The 20,059-nt window shown below is 42.9% G+C and overlaps 1 protein-coding gene across 1 annotated transcript; it reads left to right on the forward strand.

Moving 5' to 3' along the window:
• The first annotated feature begins 2,797 nt into the window (after window positions 1-2,797).
• On the forward strand, window positions 2,798-3,199 carry LOC105204261. The gene has a single exon (XM_011173319.1). It carries the CDS (start codon window positions 2,798-2,800, stop codon window positions 3,197-3,199), a length of 402 nt encoding a protein of 133 aa, XP_011171621.1.
• The last annotated feature ends 16,860 nt before the right edge of the window (window positions 3,200-20,059 follow it).

Here is a 20,059-nt window from a genome sequence, read left to right on the forward strand (position 1 = left end):
TAAACAGGATGGTACCAACCTCAAACATGTATATAACGATCATGTAAACACCGACATGTCGTATGAGAAATTTTGTGAATTGTGTCGTACTTGTTGGCAACAAAAGTATGGATTTCTAGTAATAGACAAGGACAGTGCGCTTACTAATAGGCGATACAGAAGAGGATTTAACGAATTTGCGATACCGTAACGTGGTTAGTCGCTATTGATATGTCAACGTGAACGTTAACATGGCTGAAAACAAAGATATACGCGAACGTGAGAAGCTCGCGAAAACGATTGAAAAAACAACCAAATCGATCTGTAAAAAACATCACGCTTTGAAGACTGGTATAATTGATATAGCAATCAAGAGTCACTTTAAACCAATCATTAAGCCACTGCGAAAGATCGTTGACAACTCTAGCTGGCACGCGATAAAAGACGAACCGCATGATGATGATGACGATGACGTTGACATTGAAACGCCATTCACCAAGAAGGATGCGGTAGAGCGTAATATGAAGAGGAAACAAAAAGACATTTCAGTGAATCACGCGTTAAGCGAATCATCCAAATTGATGCGGCATACGTTAAACGATGCGATGGATTCACCGAAGATAACGTCCACACGTACGACGATGCTGCAAAATTAGCGAATAAGGCTCCCGAGAACGTTTTTAAAACCACAGACGATTCGTTCGGAACGTCTGTTCAACAACAAATGCAAACGTTGGAAGGTAGAAAAGCGTTGGCGCAGCATTTGGGTTCGCTGGGTCAAAAGTACATCGGAGATTTCCTCAGCGGGGACGGAAAAAAAAAAATTATAGACACTGTGTATGGCGTTCGTCTCGACAGGGATGGAATGATGCTTGGTAATAAAAAGTTTGACGTAAACAGTAGTGATAACATATTTATCGATGGCGTGCGATATGCGGGTACACCCGGTATTTACGAATTGATTTTCAAGAGACTCCCCGATAATTTCATCTATACAGAAAATGATTCGCAAAAGTACAAGAGCATATTGTTGGCTATTAACGTACATAGACGCAATTACGACATACAGAGTCGACTACATAGCAACAGAGGATACAAGTACAGATATGTGATTGCACCATTGATGTCGATCGAATCTACACCAAAGAGAAAGAATAAATCCGGAAAGGGATTACCTAGCGCTATGATATTAAACGACAACGCGATTGATTACGTTCATTGGGACGATCCTAACGAATTAGTAGATTGTCTACGATTGCTCGAAGCTTCGCGTCAGGCCGGTAACAATGCACATGACAACGAGATACTGTCTATCATCGAAGAACTTAGCGAGGCTGGTCTCATTATAAATTGACTCACGTATCGTCGAAACGAACTAGTCGAGAGATATCATTCACTTTGGAAAAATGTCAATCAACAAATTTGGACAATTCGAACGGAGAAGCGATGATTCGTCTCAACGTTGGAACAGTATAGTAAGAAATTACGTGCGCGAAAACGCTTTGTGTCGCGTTGCTATGGACTTTGACGCGAGATTGCACAAGATTCGTCGTCTAGCGCTGCCCGAGACTGATACCGACGCCGCCAACAAACTATTCGTGGAGCAGCACATTAAAACCTTGACGAATCATCAGAAAGAGTTAGACGAGAGGCAGACTTTGTGTGAGAAAGAGTGCAAGCATTGTGGACTGCGGTAAACGAGCTTCAACGTATAATTATCAAAGCCGAGTCAGAAACAATAACAACAACGAAAGAAGATGAGCGGCAATGAACGTCGAAAAGACGGTTACGAACGTCTAGCAAATAATTTCAAACGGTTCCTAAATAAAAATCGAACGGTTCAAGAACAGTTGTCTGATAACTATCGATCGGCTCAGGATTGCTATCAAAAAACTCAAGAACGGATGAAGGATGGTTATCGAACGGCCGTAGATCAGGCCAAAAATAGTTACGAAAAAATATCTCATTAGCAGAAACCAGAAAACAAACAAAGGTTATTGAAGGATGACAGAAAAAAATAATGAATAATAAAAACTACAAAGAACGATAATACAAACGTTAGCGTTTGACATTAACGATAAAAAAACGTACAAGAACGTTAAATATAACGTAAACTAAATGTTAAAAACATGAACGAAACGTCAGAGAACGTTAAATATAACTTAAACAAATCGCTAAAACATGAACAAAACGCCAAAGAACGTACATGAACGTTAAATATAACGTGAACGAAACGTCAAAGAACCACAGTTGGGTGTGAAACATGATGTCATCAGATAGGCGTAAAGAAAAACGAAATGTTAGTGCCAAAAGGCGACGACTGGTGAAAGAACTGCTCTACAAGAAGAAATTTTCCACGAAGACGCGTTATAATTCGGGGATACGACGATATGCGGCAAGCTGATGTGGTCGAGATGCGTTCGTACTCAAGCTCTAACAGAGGCTATCACTACATACTCACCGTCATCGATGCGTTGAGCAAGTTTGCATGGACCATACCGCTTAAAGTCAAGGGTGGAAGAGAGACGGTTGAAGCTATCGCCAGAATAATTCGAGAGAGCGGAAGATGTCCGAAAAACTTACAGACGGATATGGGCAAGGAGTTTTACAACGCTGATGTGCAGAAACTCTTGAAGAACATGACATCAACCATTATTCCACGTATTCAGTGTTGAAAGCATTCATCGTTGAACGGTTCAACCGGACTTTGAAGAACGACATGTGGAAACAATTTACGCTCAATGGAAACTATAAATAGATCGACTTGTTACCACGCCTCGTGTCAAACTATAATGCGCGAAAGCATCGAACAATCGGTATGCGGCCCATCGATGTTACTACCGCTGTTGCTGAAAAGCTGTTGGACACGGTGTATAGTCACGTTAAGATTGCGGGTCCTGCAAAATTCAAAGTAGGCGATTCGGTACACGTTAGCAAGTACAAGACAGTTTTTGAGAAAGGATATACGCCCAATTGGACAACCGAGGTGTTTAAAATTGCCAAAGTACAAATAACTAATCCTGTGACTTATCTACTAGAAGATTACAAGGGAAAACCTATTGCCGGAGAATTCTACGAGTACGAGTTGCATCGTGCTACTCATCCTGACGTGTATCTCGTTGAAAAAGTGTTGCGTAAAAGGGGGGATGAGATTTATGTGAAATGGCTTGGATTTGACAATTCACACAATTCATGGATACACAAGAATAGTGTGTTGTAAAATAAATTATACGTTACATTATTATTATACTCATGTTTACTACAATATAAAAAACATATTATGTATCGACATTGTGAAATATAAAAAGTATAAAAAATACAAAAATGTGTTGTTTATTTATGAAATATATGTATTACAATGGTATTTTATAATGCCCCCATGGGAATGTGTCGGTAGAATTAGGCACAATGTATCTCTTATCATCGTAAGGACTTAGAGCGACTTTTGTCTCGGATACAGTATATACATTGTGCAATTTCGATCTTATACACGATTGGCGACGAGTCATTTCAATCTCGTTAAATAGACATTGCGTGTAATCATTGAACGTTATTATTCGCGTTACGACGTTACTTTTGACACCTTTGACTTTTTTCGTGTCTTTTTTACCGTCGACGCGCAACGCGTACATTTTCGCTCTAAATCCTGCGAATTCAGTCATAATCGCACCGTTATTCTCGTCCTTCATTAAACCTGGTACTTTTTTATTTGCGAGAGGTATATCATATGCATTATTAGATGGATAATCGCTCGTATTAAATTTATTGATATCGCGTTTCATTATGCTGTATATATCATCGCATTCTACGTAATATATAAGACTATCTGTGTCGGTGTACATAATCTTACATTTTTCACGATACAGTGGTAACATGTACTCGTGATGAAATTCATACAAGCAAACTTTTGATACGTCAAGTATACACATACCCACATAAATCGGCTTGTTAAACTTTACCTCGAGTTTACTCATTTTGATGACAACCAAGTTTTCTGCAAAGACACTGCGGCTGTGAAAATTTGGTTTCGAAATCATTGCTTTCGCACCAAATCTCCTATCCCATTTTGTCAATAATTTTACATCAACGTGATTGCGTACGTTTTCCATGGTTTTGCGAATACTGCGTTATTCATTAGTTTATATAAATTTTTTTCAAAATTATTTGTTGCATAAGTTCTAAATTTAGTGTTTAATTCTATATAATCGCGAAGCCATGGAGATTGCACAAATTGTAGCGCGCGGTGAATTTTTGTTAGGCGAAGACCGTGACGAGTATATTGCTGCAATTTTCGATAATGAATTACGTATCGCTTTTTATCATATAGTGTCACGAGAAGCTTGTCGCTTGCCGGGTGGTTTATCGCGTATAGGGCAGAACGGTAAATCGGCGTGCGCATCGTGGAGATTTTGTGGATATTCCAAATCAACCTCTAGAATATAACCCATGGGCGAATCTGATAAAATCGCGTTTACGTCAAAATTCTCAACGTCTTCAACCCATCGAAATTCGCCGTAAGACAGCGGTTGGCACATCGCAAAGCCGTACAAATTGTTTACATCAAAGTACATTAAATATGACGATGATTTCAATGGATCGTACGACTGCAGGTACTTATTATTGGCATGCGCTTATCTGCCAGAACATTGGCTAAGACCGCCACGTATTCCACGTTCGATAAACATTACCATATCAATGTCGGTGAGCAATTTAAATTTGATACACGTATATTTTAACATTGTATCCATGTGTAACCGAGCAATGTGTAATAATGCGCTGGATCGAGTCCGTAACTAGTAATGCAACTATCGCGAAAGTTCTCGAAAATATCTGCCAATAACAAGACATCAGTCTTCAAATATAAATCACTATATTTGCCCAGGGTTTTGATAGAGAACTGCTGCCACACGTTAACGGCGTGAGTATAGTCTTTCTCAGACACGGTATCGCCGGTTAAAGAACTAAAAAGTAAATCGCGCGGTGGCAAACGAGGCTCATCCAAGTTTTTAAAACTGTCAATGTACTCATACGGGAAGACACCTTTTTGCGTTAGTAAATCAAAATTTTTGGTAGATAAATTACAATATTCGCATTGCGTTATACGTAGTGTTTAGTGGGAAAAACTTAATCTTCATCACTGCGTTTTCGTTTATTTATTTAATTTAATGATTATCACTTACAGTATATTTTTTGTGTTACGTTATCGCGTTACACTATTGCGTTACTCGTGTGGGCCGAGTATTCTCGCCGAACGAGGAGCGACGACGCCATGCAACGATCACCCTTTAGTTATCGGCTCAGGAGCGTATTTTGCGCTGAGCTCATATCAGAGATACGACCTTTCGCGGATATCGAATAGGCGCACTCGCGTATGCACGTGTTGCGGCTCGCGGAGGCACGGCAGGAAGAGCGAATACTTGCTCGTCGTTACCGCGATGAAGTCGGACTAGAAAAAGGTGCCGGAGAGCCTTCCAGACCCTTATTTATTAATTTAGGAATTGCCACGTTCTCACCCCGCTTGGTTCCGATTTTCGAGATCTTTGTCCCGATTGGGCGATTCCGATTTCCAAGCGCAGCGAATAAGGACGATCGGCCGACAAACGATCGCCGACGGTCCCAGGACTGGCGACACCGATATTGCCCTAGAACAGTTGTTTACAACAGCTCTGCAATTGTAATATCGGCGCCGCATCGTCCGGATGATGTTTATCGTTGGGTAATAACCGCGTGCAACTCGGAAATGCTCGAGACCGACCAAGTTTCGCCTTTTTGTTTATTTTGTGTCCCTTTTTTGATGCTTTATTATGCCGCGCCATCTGACCGTCGCCTATTCGTTATGATGCACGTATTGCATCTGCATGTGTGTGCGCGATGTGAATTTCGCGTCGTTACACGTAGTTTATCCTTGCTGAGAAACGATGCTAATTTATCGAGACCAGTACTTAGAAATTTAAAAGAATCAGTAAATCTTAATTTTATGTATGTCTGTGTTTTTTTATCCTCGGTGCTTTTAACATGTTTAGTAAATGAAATATATTTTTCTTTCGTTAGAGGCAACAAATTGATATTGCCTTCAAATGCATTAGATATTTTCTCAATTATAAAATGGGCATCATAACCAGCTAAATTGTGAAAAACTATGGGGATGTAACGCGTATCTTTATAATTTAAATTACAAATTAAATGAGCTGGACCTCGGTAACGACCGGTAAGGTGGCAATGATCGCGTACCCGCTTTTCATCCGGCGTGAACGGTTCCTTGCATATATGGCAACACGTTGCACTATTATGTTTTGCCCAGTCGTTTTGCGTGAATTTCATCGATGTATTAATTAATAAAATACTATGTACAATTCGCTAGTCTTGAAATTGCTCAACGTACCACGCGATACAATCTTTATTGCGACTAAATCGATAATACGACAACGTGTTGTCGTATGAGCAGTGTACATAATATCCTACGCTAAATACCTGATGATGTTGATAGTAATATGACATGACTTTCTTCTCGGGTTCTGTCTTCTGTAGCACATTCAAAATCGGCGTAAACGATAAAAAGTGCACGCTCCTTGCTGCATGGGTTGTCAAATTCGCCATTTGTCTTTCTCGCTCGGCAGTCGGATGGCACAGTCGTTCATTTTTCTACAGTCTACTATGTGTGATTGCAATTTTTTGTTGAAACCAAAATAGTGCAGACATCTGTAAAATAAAGAAAATAATTTAAATATGTTTTAAATTTTTTGCATACTTTTTTATTTATTCATATGCTTACCGATCGCAAAAATATTTTTTATGACCATGTTTGTTGAGTTGTGAGCTAACGAGGCGGGACAGATTCTTGATCCATACGAAGTGGCCCACGTCATTATCTTTTTGCACGTACAACAAATTTACGTGCTTGTCTATTTTCTTATCAGTAAGTCAAATTGGAAGAATCAAAATATCATATGTTTTCTTCTCGATGCAATATACGTTGATCGATACATTGTTTAAGCGTTCAAATTTTTTAATTTACTTTAGCGTCATCGGAAACTCAATGCCTTCGAGATTTAACACTGTTTTATAATGCGGATACGAAGATATTTGATCCACATGATGTTTGGCTGGATACAAAGCGGCAAGCACTGACCATGCGAAACACGCATTGTCCATAGATTTCAAATTGACCACTGCTGTCTTCAATATAATTTCGCGTGGTAACTCAATTTCACATCCCGCGTGCATGGGATTAAGTTTATTAATGTTTACAGTTAGATTCTGGATTCGCATGAGAGCCCATCCGCTTTCGCGTTCCTGGAACTCATCGAGCATCGCCAACGTGACATCGATGACGCGCGCTCGTACCACTCACGCACATTCGACGTTTGGTAAAGTTCATTATTTTTTGTTGCGATATTTTTATTATCGCGTTCACCATGAGTGTTCACAAACTCACCGTTAAACACAGTATTCACTTTTACATCATCATGTTTCTGGATAGCGTCTTGCACATGCTCAATAACCATATCACTGGCGTCCTCCAAAAATTGTCGCGGCTTGATATAGTCCATATTAATCACCGCGTCGGTCAAAATGCGGCTCTTGAACGCGGCGTTAATCTCACGCCATACGAGCGCTTTCTTATCATCGGCACTAGTGCTCGCGTATCCACCACTACCATCAACGTGTATAAAACGTTTCTCTAACTAAGTCTTTGCACTAGCGAGTCGCGTGATTTTTGCAACTAGAAATTGTTTATGCCCAATAGCGAGTCGAGGACACTTGGCACTACAGCGTTCTTCAAACTGTTTGAGGTACTCGTCACATCGTTGCAGCCACGCAAAAAACTCCACCAAAGTCGCAACCTGCGAGCATTGCTCGAGCAATTCACGTTCCATTTGCTCAATGTTTTCCATTTTTTCAGTTTTTTATTGGGTTGGCATACACATTGGGCACATGTTGCACGGAATGTTTATAAACGTTGGTTTTCGGCAGCATTCGCAATACTTGCTAGACAGCTCAATATAAGGCCCAGTTTGATGGAGTCGAATGACTTGCGCTAATCCAAAGTCCGCGAGATCACCTTCCATCATGCATGAAGTACATGTTACTTGAGTATAATCTTCATGGAGAGTAAACATATAATAAACTGATATCTTGCAAACTTTCGTAGTCATATGCAGAGCATTGAGTTGCATAGCAGATGGCACATCTCTTTCCATGCAATCCTCAAGGTGCTCACTATGATCACTGTTGTAACCGTTATCGTCGGAGAACGTCTCGTCTTCTTCTTCTTCTTCTTCTTTTTCTTCTTCTTCTTCGTCCAAAATGTCTTCAAAATTCACTTCTTCGAAAGCTTCGTTATCATTGTCTACGTGATTTTCGGGATCTATGTTCGCGATATTCTCGAAAAATACGTCTTCGTCGATATTTGCACGATTTTCCATTTCTTTTATTTAAAATTTGCGATTAAAATAGCACATTCTGTTACACGCAAAAATGTCACATACAGTTGTACTCTTAAAAGTTTTCATTTTTGACACAAACGATGCGTTCGCTACAAAAGGCGACTAACTATTGTAGGTCAAAAGGATCTTCTCTTCAACATTATAGGTGATTTTTTTTTTAAGTGACACACAATTTGCAAGAACGTTTGTGTGAAATATATCGATTAATTTTGGTTTTCTTACAAAGAAGGAAACTCGTGATGACCGATGCATCGATCTTTTACTTGGATCAAATACGAAACTATTGTTCGAAAAGATCAAACGGAAAGGTTTTCCATTATATTTATGAAGGTGTTAGATGAGATATTGCTTATAAGGAAAATTAACAAAGCATTTTACGAGTTCAAAATTATCCGTATACGTGCTGCAACATGTTTAAGCGGCAACGATTAAATTCCTGGGAAAAGAAGGAATGTTTTCCTCCTCTTCAAATTCCATAAAACCTTATTTCTAAAAACGTTAAAATTTGCGATTAGTCGTACATTAGTTGCTCGTATGAACGGATCTAGCATCGGAGTATCAGTCAATGAAATAACGAAAAAGAATGTAAAAGATGGCGAATTACTACGTTCCAATCCAGGCTGAAGCGTGTGAAAAAAAATTGTAAGTATCTATACATACTTTTACATAAATATTTTTATATTTTTTCTTATTTTCTACAACTCACTCATCCTTATTTTTTTATTTACAGATCACCTTTGTAACCAAAGTATACGCCTCGCATTCTGGGAAGGAGATTCGCATTGACTCCTACAGCTTATAAATATCTTGACATTGGGATCAGCGCAGGGCCGATTTTCTTTGTCGAATTAATTATCGGAGACAACCGAAGCAATCAAATAATTCTACGAACCGTGGAAGGCATTGCTTCAAAGACGTGCGGACATCGAGCAACTTGTGCATGCAACTGCTGCGGCATCACTCACCATTTGCAATTTAACTATATAAGTTGTAAATGTGAGCAATGGAACTATAGTAAAATTGACGTCGTGTGGTACTTGCATGTACACGCACCGGCATAAATGGTGTCTCTCCGCGCTGACGCTCGGCTGCCGCACACACGCGATCTACGCGAGGCGCGCACGTACGTGTTTTGTGGCAGCGCGGCGGAGGACGGGGTGCCGGCAGAAAGTAGTGGAGAGCGTTTTGATACCGCATCTTCCTCACTCGATGCTGGATCGAGAGAGAAGACACGGAATCGCGACGCTCGAGAAACTGACAGAAATGGTATCCCTTGCGCTTATACGGTTGGTATACGGGATACCGCGGTTCGTCGCGCGCTGTTGTAATTTTTAATTGTATGAAGAAATTTACTAGGATACGAATATTCGTTTGAAAAATAATGTTAATAGAATTACAATTTTTAATAATAAATTAAAATTATGTCATCACGGCAATACAGCACTTACACGAAAAAAATTTTCTTCATCTAAGCAAATTATGTCTGTTTAAGATCATAAATTCTTCCAAGAAGATTTTATATTGTTGCTTATATATGAAACAATGAATTGAAATAAGTTAACCATTTGGTTAATTTATAGATATGTTAACATTATCGGGCAAGCCAGTTTACTTTGTAATTGGCGTAAAACAATACTCTGAGAGAGGAGCCGAATAAATCTGAGCTATAGTATTAGCGGACACAAACGCTCCGTTTAAGAGATCAATTAGCTGGCTTACCGTGTCGCAGAGCTCGTCTTCTACTGCGGAATATGCACGACCTCGAAGTTTATTAATAATCTCGTTTGTGATTTTTCGTAATTAGGCGGTACAATATTGCGGGCGCGTCGACATGCACGCGCGAATTGTGAAAGGGGGACGTTGTAACCGTCAAAATGTGTTGCAAACCTTCGGTTGCTTCGCGAAGTGATATCTTGGGCGTATGCGTTGCATGCACGTCGGGTGCGGATTCATTGAATGAAGAATGCCGATCGTTAGACTCAAAAAACGGTTGACCCGGAGGTAAGGTCGGACTAGGTGCTCCCGCGCATCTGTTCTCGACCTCTTGCCTGAGTAACTTAATCTCGCGCATCATCTCGTTCTTTAGTGCCGTAAACATATTTCTTACGTCGGATGCCAAAGTTGAATCTGTTTTTTTATTGCGCTCGAGTATCCTACGTTCCTTCTCTAACTGTACTCTCTCGCGATCTATTGCGGCGACTTCATCTCTTAACCGTTTCTTGTGTTTGTCTTGCAATAACCGTATCGCTTCTAGCTCCTCCTCGGTGAGGGCCGTCTTGGCCACGTTTTTCGCAGAGTTACGGCTTTCCATTATCGGAACGATCGATCCCACCGCTGTCACCAAATTATGTTACATCCCGACCGAGCGCGGTTAGCGTAGGACAGAATACGCGCGTTTCGGCGAAACTGGTTGTTTCAAAGCCTAAGCTTCGAGGGCTCCACAGCCCAAGAGCGGATCGCGTGGCCGGATTGTCCGGCGGCGGGCCCAATTCTCCGCGACCGACGGCCGAGAACGGGAGGGTTTTATAACTTTAAAAGGTGTGTTGCGAGAACGCAAGTATGGTTGCGTCAGGGTCGTCACAGGGACTATCCCCTTCTCGGATTAAATACGTTATGAATTCTTCTAACTTGTGGGGGCAGCGGTCACAATCGAGAGGGTGGCGGCGGGCAGCTACAGGTGCGTGGCAAGAATCGCACTTTTGCGGATTATATGAATGGCCCAGATGGATATAGTGTGTAACTACCCCGAGGTAATCTCCTTTTTTGGTGCTCGAATGCTTGCTTTTGCACTCGAGGCATACTACCGTTGATTCATCGTCGCAAAAATACAAAGAGCTTACTCACCGGGCACTGTGTAACCATGTACCGTGCAATTTGCTTCGCGTTGGGCACGAGCCGAATAAATGGCAATACGCGACGATGGACACATGCTCTAGTTTATCGTATGTGGTTATTACTCTTCGGGGAATAAACACGCGCACGTTTCTTCGATCTCTATAACAGTAGGCTCGATTTTAAGATACGGTTTGTCTTCTGAATCGTATAAATGACGCGCAAAGTCAGTCAGTGCTTCGTAGCATTTGGCGCAGGCGATCGCGGTTTTTGGGTACGAGATTAGAGCGCTGTACCACGGGCACCATACGTCTTTGTCCCCGCCAATAATTAAGCGATGGTGCGTGATGGAATCGTAATATAAACGGTCGCGTTCGGCTGTTTTAATGTAACAGTCGTTGCAAATTATAATCTAACTAAGTTGATGTTTGTAGAAGTTAGCTAGGCTACAAACCGTGGAGTATAGCCAGCGGAAATAAGAGGTCCCGGTTGAGAGGTACGGGTTATGTGACGTGCCTTATTGGGGCGTTGCGACTTAGCTTTTGAAATGGCGGTTGCTTCTGAGACTGTTGGCTGTGTCTTGGTGGCCGTACCGGTCAGGTGATGATTGTCCTTGTACGAAAATGTATTGACTTGCTTTAATGTTAAATTGTTACATAAAATGATAGACGAGGCGCACGAATCATCGCATGTATATATGACAATCTTCTTAAGAAACTTTGGTAGCACATGTGTCCATGACGGTGTACAGCCGCAGAGAGAGAGCTCGAGAAGAGTAACACGTAGAATGATGCCGGGCAGGGGCGTGGCGCATGCGCTGTCTGTTAGAGAGCCCCGGTTGCAAGGCTTAGGCCCGTGCAATATAGATGACCGGGTGAGGTCCGTGGAGTGGGCCCGTAAGATATCATTTTCTCAAACAGTCCTCGTCCCTCTTGTCTGTCCGGTTGTCCTCGGGTCTCGACCGTAATACTTCTGCTTGTGCACTACACTCGCGGTATTGCATGCATAAAGATGGGTGGAAGTAGGGATGGAAATTGAGCAAACCGTTTAAGTGTGTAAATTACAATTCATTGCCATAAGCATAAGCAACACAACTTATTCGGGCTACAACTACGTTATACTAGGATTAAAATTAAATTTAGATTAGAAATTAGAGTTAGGGTTAGTCTCAACTAGAATTAGAAGTGGGCTCGGCTTAATGTTAGCGTTGGATTGGAACTTGATTTCGAATTAGGAATGGAATGAGAATGAATCGCTGTACCGATCATCGCGAACTACTAGCTTGGACAGAACTCGGTCGCTACGGTTGCGACACGGAACTGCTCCGGCTATACTGGCCCTAATCTCAAACGAACTCTACTGTGCTGCACTGAGAATTGCATCCCTATTTATACAATTCTTTAAACAAAACTTGCGGCAAGTCAGCACTCTCGGTGGGGTTTGATGCTAGTGCGTCCACCACTCAAAATCCTTTAATAAGGAAACTCGAATTTTATTGGCTCTTAAGTGCCGTGCAAGCGGACCTTTCCGTCGCGACTATTTGGCACCGGGAAATGTCAGAAAAACACGTCAGTTCGCCTTTTATTGTTTAACAGTCGCGATGCAGATTTCTCTGTCGCGACACCCTGTCGCTGGAAATTGTTAAGGCAACATAGGTTTTTATGACTTACTGGCTGCGCATACAATCGCTCTGTCGCCGAGAAAAGAAAAAAGAGGGTTAAGGTACTATGAAGTTTTGAGTTTTATAATTTACTGGCCGTGCATGCAGATTGCTCTGTCGCGACAGTCCGGCACCAGAAAAGAAAATATAAAAAACGCGATCTGTCAATTTATTGCTACCGAATGCCAACTCGTCGTCTGTGTAATGTCAATGCCAAACAAAAAAAATGCAGCCGTGGCGTCGCGGACGTGACAATTGAAAGTTTAGATTAGTAATCGGGAGATACTTCAGTTGTTTATATGACGTAGATTTTGAAGAGAAAGAACTGCATAGGCCTGTGCTTGCAGTCAGAAAGTCAGTCAGTCAGTCGTGTGACAGTCTCACTTTGACAGTGCCTAAAATGGAACGCTCAATAATCGATTTGCTACGAGTTACATACCCCGCAAGAGCAGTAAGTATACTTATTTTCTTTTTACAGTGCATGTTACAATTTTTTAAACAATTATAAATAATTATATACTTTTTGCAGACTTTAATAATGCACAATGAGAACACTTATACTGAGCCTATGAAACATGTAATGTACCTTCAAGTAATTGGGCCCAAATTCGTAAGTTTTATTTTTTATTATCTGTAGATGATTTATATATAATTAGTAATATTTTTTTGTGTTTTTTTATAATTTTTTTATTTTTAGTGCATCTTTCCATGTCAAATTGAAATAGATGAGTACATAAACATTGCAAAAGCTATTGACAGACGCTCTCGACGTCGTTGGTACCGCAAGCGCAACGATTTTAAATGGATACGGAACGATCCGCTTATTGATTACTGGCACTTGTGCAAACTTTTTAACGAACCATTGTGGTGGGAGGAATTGTGGAAACTGGAATTATTATACTCGTAAAAAAATTTTTTCTAAAAAAAACATATATATAAGTTTAATTTTTGGTTATTTTATAAATTTTTCCATTTTTTATAATTTTTTCATTTTAATTTTTTCAAAATATTTTTTTGTAACATTTTTTTAAATAAATATATAAAATATTAATATTAAAAATTATTGTAATATTATTATTTCTCTGTCCTTGTCACACCATTTCCCTTAGATTAATAAGAAACGCGTGCGATTTAGAGGGGGAGGGCCCCAACTGCCTACAAAATCGATTATCTACAACGTAGATTGCCAACGCACGTTTGCCATCAAATCTTTCGTACACAAAATCTTTTATCCACAAAATCGATTGTACACAAAAACTTTTGCCTACAGTTTGATAGCCTACAAGGTCTATTGCGCACAAATATAAAATAGAGAAACGAATGTACGTTTGCACACACAAATTTTTGCCTACAGTTCGGTAGCCTACATGCTCCATTGCGCACAAATATTAAATTAAGAAACAAATGTATGTTTGCACACATGACATTATTGCGCACAAGTCACATAGGGGATGAGTCGTAGGCCCACCCCCTTGCACTCCCCTCGGAACGCGTGTGTGTACGAGCGTGCGTGCGTGCGCGCGTGCGTGCGTGCGTGCGTGCGTGCGTGCGTGTGTGTGTGTGTGTGTGTGTGTGTGTGTGTGTGTGTGTGTGTGTGTGTGTGTGTGTGATCAAAGTAACTTTATCTCTTAATTTAATATTCATGCGCAATACAGCTTGTAAGCTATCAAACTATAGGCAAAAATTTTTGGGAGCAATAATATCATGTGTGCAAACGTACATTTGTTTCTCAATTTTATATTTGTGCGCAATAGAGCTCGTAGGCTATCAAACCGTAGGCAAAAATTTGGTAAACCCTTACAAAAGTGGAGCAACTTCTGACGACCTTGACCTTGACATATGTTATCAATGGGTAGGTACTGAGTAACATACAAAAGCTTTTAAGTAATGCTTACTTTTTATTAAAAAATATCATTACAGAAAAAAAAACGGTTTTCTTATTTATTTCGGAAAATATTCATTTTACGAAAAATATTCATTTTACGAAAAAATAGGTCAAACAAAAAATGAAGTTAGTAATAAGCTCTATAAAAAAGGTCATATACATATTTTACCTAATTTCAATACTTTCGTTATTGTAGAAAAACTGTTTTGCGTCAAAAGGGTTTTCGACGCAAAACAGTTTATCTACAATATACGCGTGGGCGAGGGAGGGGCTTCGCCCCTCCCCCTACACCCCTTCATCGTATTTTTTCTAACCCAACCCACTTTGTCTCACGTCCACTAATGACGGGGCGGGAGGAGGTGGACTATAATTTCAAATCTAATATTGCAACGTCAATTAGATATTTTTGGCCAAATTACAATTAAAATAAGGTTAAGTTGGCTTAGAAAAAATACGGGGAGAGAATGCAGAGGAGGGACAAAACCCCTCCCCCGCCCAAGCATCTACTTTTCACACAAAACTACTAAAAAAAAAAATAATATTTTAAAACAGTTTTTCTACTATAACGACTAAAGTATTGAAGTTAGATAAAAAATGTATATGACCTTTTTTTTTTCGTAAAATGAATATTTAGTGAAATAATTAAGAAAAACTATTTTTTCTTTTTCTGATAATATTTTTTTAAATAAGTGAGCATTACTCAAAACCTTTTGTATGTCACTTAGTACTTTCCCCATTGATAACATATGTCAAGGTCAAGGTCGTCAGAGGCTGCTCCCCTATGGAGCGACCCTCCTCCCCTGCGGCTGCCGGCCTAGCTTTCGGGACGCGCAGCCGTGGGAGGAGGGCAGCTCCCCATGTAAGTGAGCCCAGCGAGGCAAACCTTTTTTTTTTTTTTTTTTTTTTTTTTTTATAGTTGAGAAACGCCTTTATGGGTCCCCGGTCCTGTGGGGACAGGAACGCGGGGTATGTGAGACTCGTCGACCTGACTAGCCGACATACTCACTAAAACCCAACTTTTTCCGGCATCTGGGCTCGGGACGGATCGCGGGATCGAACTAAGCATGCACCGCGATCCGTCCTAGCCCAAACGGGTCCCCACCCGAAGGCAGGAACCCCCCTCCGGAGTTAGCGGCCAGAACTCGACCGAAGTCGAGCCCCAGCCGCCCGAACCGGGACGGCGGGAGTGCGTCGGGCCCCCTTGGGAGAGGGCCCTAGGTACGCACTCCCGCGCCCCAAGCCCCGAGGCGGGTCAGCCGGGCAACTACCCCGCCGCTGATTCCGCCCGAGGCGTACCTCCTCAACGGTGGGGAGGGTGGGACCCTCTGTCCGGTCTAGCCGGCGCTGTGAGGGTCCCCCCTTCCCACCGTTCCTTCTCGGCTCGGCTCAAACCCCCGTAGGGGGAGCCATCAGCCGCGCCGGTGGGCCCTCCCGGCGACGACGCACGTGACGCCGCCCCCGGGAGGGCCCCCCAGCGAACCCCAATGGAGCGGGAAGAGGGCGGCGGTGCCAGCCCTATTCCCACCCCCACCCCTCCCTTAACGGTGGAGAGGGCAGGGCCCTCCGTCCGGTCTAAGCCGGCGCAGTGAGGGTCCCCCCTCTCCACCGTGCCTTCACACACGCACAAACACCTCTACACCTCTACGCAGACCGTTTAAGGGGGAGGAGGAGGCCCCTGCTGCTGGTGCTGCCGCAGGTACCTTCTACGTCTCCCCCCCCTTCTCTTCCTCCTCTCGGGCGGGGCGTCCGGCGCATCCTCGCGCACCCGCTCTGCCGCCTCCTTCCGCAGCATTACGGTACTGCAGAAGGAGGCGAAGCGAGGCAAACCTGACTTAACGGTCCGGGGGAGCGATCGCGCGTCACAATGCGCCATCGCTCCCCCTCTAGCGCCTCGCCGGGGTGCTGGTGGGGGGAGGGGAAGGAACTCCTTCCTACCTCCTCCCCCCCCAACACGGAGAAGAGTATGCCGCCGCGCCGGGCTAGTCCGGCGCGTAGGGGCCCGGGACATCCGGCCGGGGGGCCGGACTCCCGGGCTTTACCCCCGTAAACATCACAAGGGGAAGAGGCGGGGGAGGGCTGGTGTCCCTCTCCCCCGACCTTAGGCCGGCTTGGCCTCACGGCCCTGCCGGGGGACCCGCACCAGGGTGCCCCCGGCGTGCTGAGTCGGCCTCGGCCGACCTGGTCCGGGGGGCACCGGAAGCATGCTGTACGCGTTCCCGGAGTCCCCCCAGTCAAGGACCTGAGCTGGACACCCGGAGAGGTTTTAGTGGGTATGTCCTCGCCGACACGTTGTCGGCGGGGAAGAGCCCCACATAACCGCCAGGCCTCCCCCGGGGCCTGGGGTATGCGGTAACGCATTTCCTCTCCGTTAACAAAAAAAAAAAGAGGCTGCTCCCCTTTTGTAAAGCTTTACCAAAAATTGTTGTGTGCGAACGTACATTCGTTTCTGAATTTTATATTTGTGCGCAATAGAACTTGTAGGCTATCAAACTGTAGGCAAAAATTTTTGTGTGCAAACGTACATTTGTTTCTGAATTTTATATTTGTGCGCCATAGAGCATGTAGGCTACCGAACTGTAAGCAATAATGTTATGTGTGCAAACGTACATTTGTTTCTTAATTTAATATTTGTGCGCAATAGATCTTGTAGGCTATCGAACTGTAGGCAAAAATTTTTGTGTACGATCGATTTTGTGGATAAAAGATTTTGTGTACGAAAGATTTGTAGGCAAACGTGCGTTGGTAATCGACGCTATAGGCAATCGATTTTGTAGGCAGTTGGGGCCCTCCCTTAGAGCGTAAGATAAGCTGCGTATGGGAGAGCACGAGCGAGGATAGACCGCACGGAGGAGGGGGGGGGGAGGGATGTTGCATCGCCATGCCACATTGCAGTGTCCGCTCCGTATCAAAGATATAAAATAAATAAAAATTTTTAATGAAAAATTAAAATCTTAAATATTATTTTTTTATATCCCTTATCATTATCAACCGTTCCTCTTATATAATAAGAAAGTATATGAAATGAATGAGTCGTGGGAGGAAGAGCACGTGAAAAAAATAAGCGGGCGGGGAGACGTGCAAGCATGCCCGTTACCTCGTATGGGAAAATCGAGCGAGCGAGCAAGCGAGCAAGGGACGGGGAAAGCGCATGCATGAGCGCCAGCTGGTGGCAGCGGCGGTGATGGTGGGTGTCGGCGGCGAGTGGCGGATTGTCCCAGCGGATCTCGCGTTAGACCGCACGCATCCCTTCCACGCATCACGAAAATTCAAGCAGCGTTATTTCCTCGAGACAAACTGCAACGGGGTGGGAGAGCGCATGCGCAAGCAAATGAGATAGCGCACATAGAGTAGCAAGCGAGCGAGAGAGAGAGATCGCGCACGGAGTAACAAGAGAGCGAGCGAGAGAGATTGCGCACGGAGTAACGAGCGAGCGAACAAGAGACTACAAACGAAATTTATTAGGGAATAGCGAGCGGTATCGGCGGTGGAGGCGGTGGCGGCGGCGGTGGCGGCGGCGGCGGCGGCGGCGGCGGCGGTGGCAGCGGCGGCGGCGGCGGCGGCGGCGGTGGCAGCGGCGGCGGCGGCGGCGGCGGCGGCGGTGGCGGCGGCGGGCCCTACGGAAATAGCCGCGCACACCCCACAAAATATTCGCCATCATATCGCTTATCCCTCCTCTCCCCCCTCCTGTAATGACAGACATTTCCGATTTCAAAAGTACAGTCATACCCACCTCCTCGCAGTGTGATTTATTATGTTTATGTAAACAGAGAGACAAGTACATGGTCCATGTTTACATTAAACAATCAGTTGCCTCCACGCGGCACATTTCAAAGGTGTCAGGTTTTGGTCAAGAACATGGTCCTCAAATCGTTATCACTGTTTATTTAAACATTGATCACGTAGAACTACCGGTTAGGTTCATAGACGTGCCCTCGATTAACCCCCCACCCCGGTTAATCCACCCGCGTGACATCGTCTCCGGTTAGACCCCCCCGTGAGACCCAAAAAATTTCCCTCCCTTTACCCTACACGCGGCACATTTCAAAGGTGTCAAATTTATTTAAACATCGGTCAAGAACATGGTCCTCGCGTTATCACTGTTTATTAACATTGATTACGCAGAAATACCGGTTAGGTTTACCCGCGTGTCCCCGTTTTAATCTCCTCCTCCCCTCCCCCACCCGGTTTGCTCTACCCGCGTGACCTTATCTCCGGATAGGTTCCCCCGCGCGACCCAAAATATTCCCCCCCCTCTCTTCCCCGCACCCCCCTGAGATCCCCGAGTTAGAATCCGCATATGCATTCTACTCATATACAACTTCTTCTTGTGACAATATGAAACCCTGGATGCCAAGTTGTCAGATAATGAATTAACTAACGATGAAGAATAATGATATTCGGGGTCAAATATCCATGCAGAATGGTCGAGTGTGGAATGAGTTGCTGATTACGAGCGTGTGCGTGTGCTGTGTGAACAGGCACGAATGTCTTAAATGGCACCGAAAAATTGGAGCAACGCTTCTAAAGCTTGTTGTTAGCAACGATATAGTGTGTAATTTTTGGCGTGTTGCATTTTTTTACGTTGTCTTGAGCAATTTCCTTTTAAAATATTGTGAGTGTGAATTTAATGAAACTTAAGTTCTGATTTTGATGCGCATTTTCCGAATTCGCACTAAATAATTTAATTTCTTACATTAATAATATTGTTGTTTTTGCAATTTTTACAAATTCTTGGTTCTCCATATCTTTCTTTACCTAAAGTTACAGAAGATCCATCTATCGCATGCACAGCTTTTTTGCAAATATTACATTTATGTGCACCAGTATGTTCATCTCCATTTGCACAAACTGGACAAGAATTTTCTTTCTATTTGTTACATTATTGGTTTCATCATTTAATTTGACTGTATTTTCTATTGAGCTTTCTACGGATTCATTATTTGTATCAATGCTTGGCTCTTCCGATTTATTCTTTTCTTCTACATGTCTGGATTGCGCAAGTTTAATACGTCTACTCAAGAAATCTACATGTTTGGAGACAAATTTATCTACCCACATTGACGTTTCTTCGTTTTTAAGAAAAATATTTTTTATTATGTTAAAATCTGCTTTTACCAATGCACTACTTGCTGGTGTTGGTCCATATCCAAATTTGTTACGACATATACATGACCACATTGGTAAATATTTAATGTCTTTCATTATTCGGTCAGCAAATTTTGGCAGATAATGTGCATTTTCATGATCTTCTTGAAC

The sequence above is a fragment of the Solenopsis invicta genome, chromosome 14 (genome assembly GCF_016802725.1).
Source record: "Solenopsis invicta isolate M01_SB chromosome 14, UNIL_Sinv_3.0, whole genome shotgun sequence".
Taxonomy (NCBI): Eukaryota; Metazoa; Arthropoda; class Insecta; order Hymenoptera; family Formicidae; genus Solenopsis; species Solenopsis invicta.

Bases quoted from the DNA above. Each gene is read 5' to 3' on its own strand.
- LOC105204261 (XM_011173319.1), top strand. From the start codon at position 2,798: ATGCGGCCCATCGATGTTACTACCGCTGTTGCTGAAAAGCTGTTGGAC.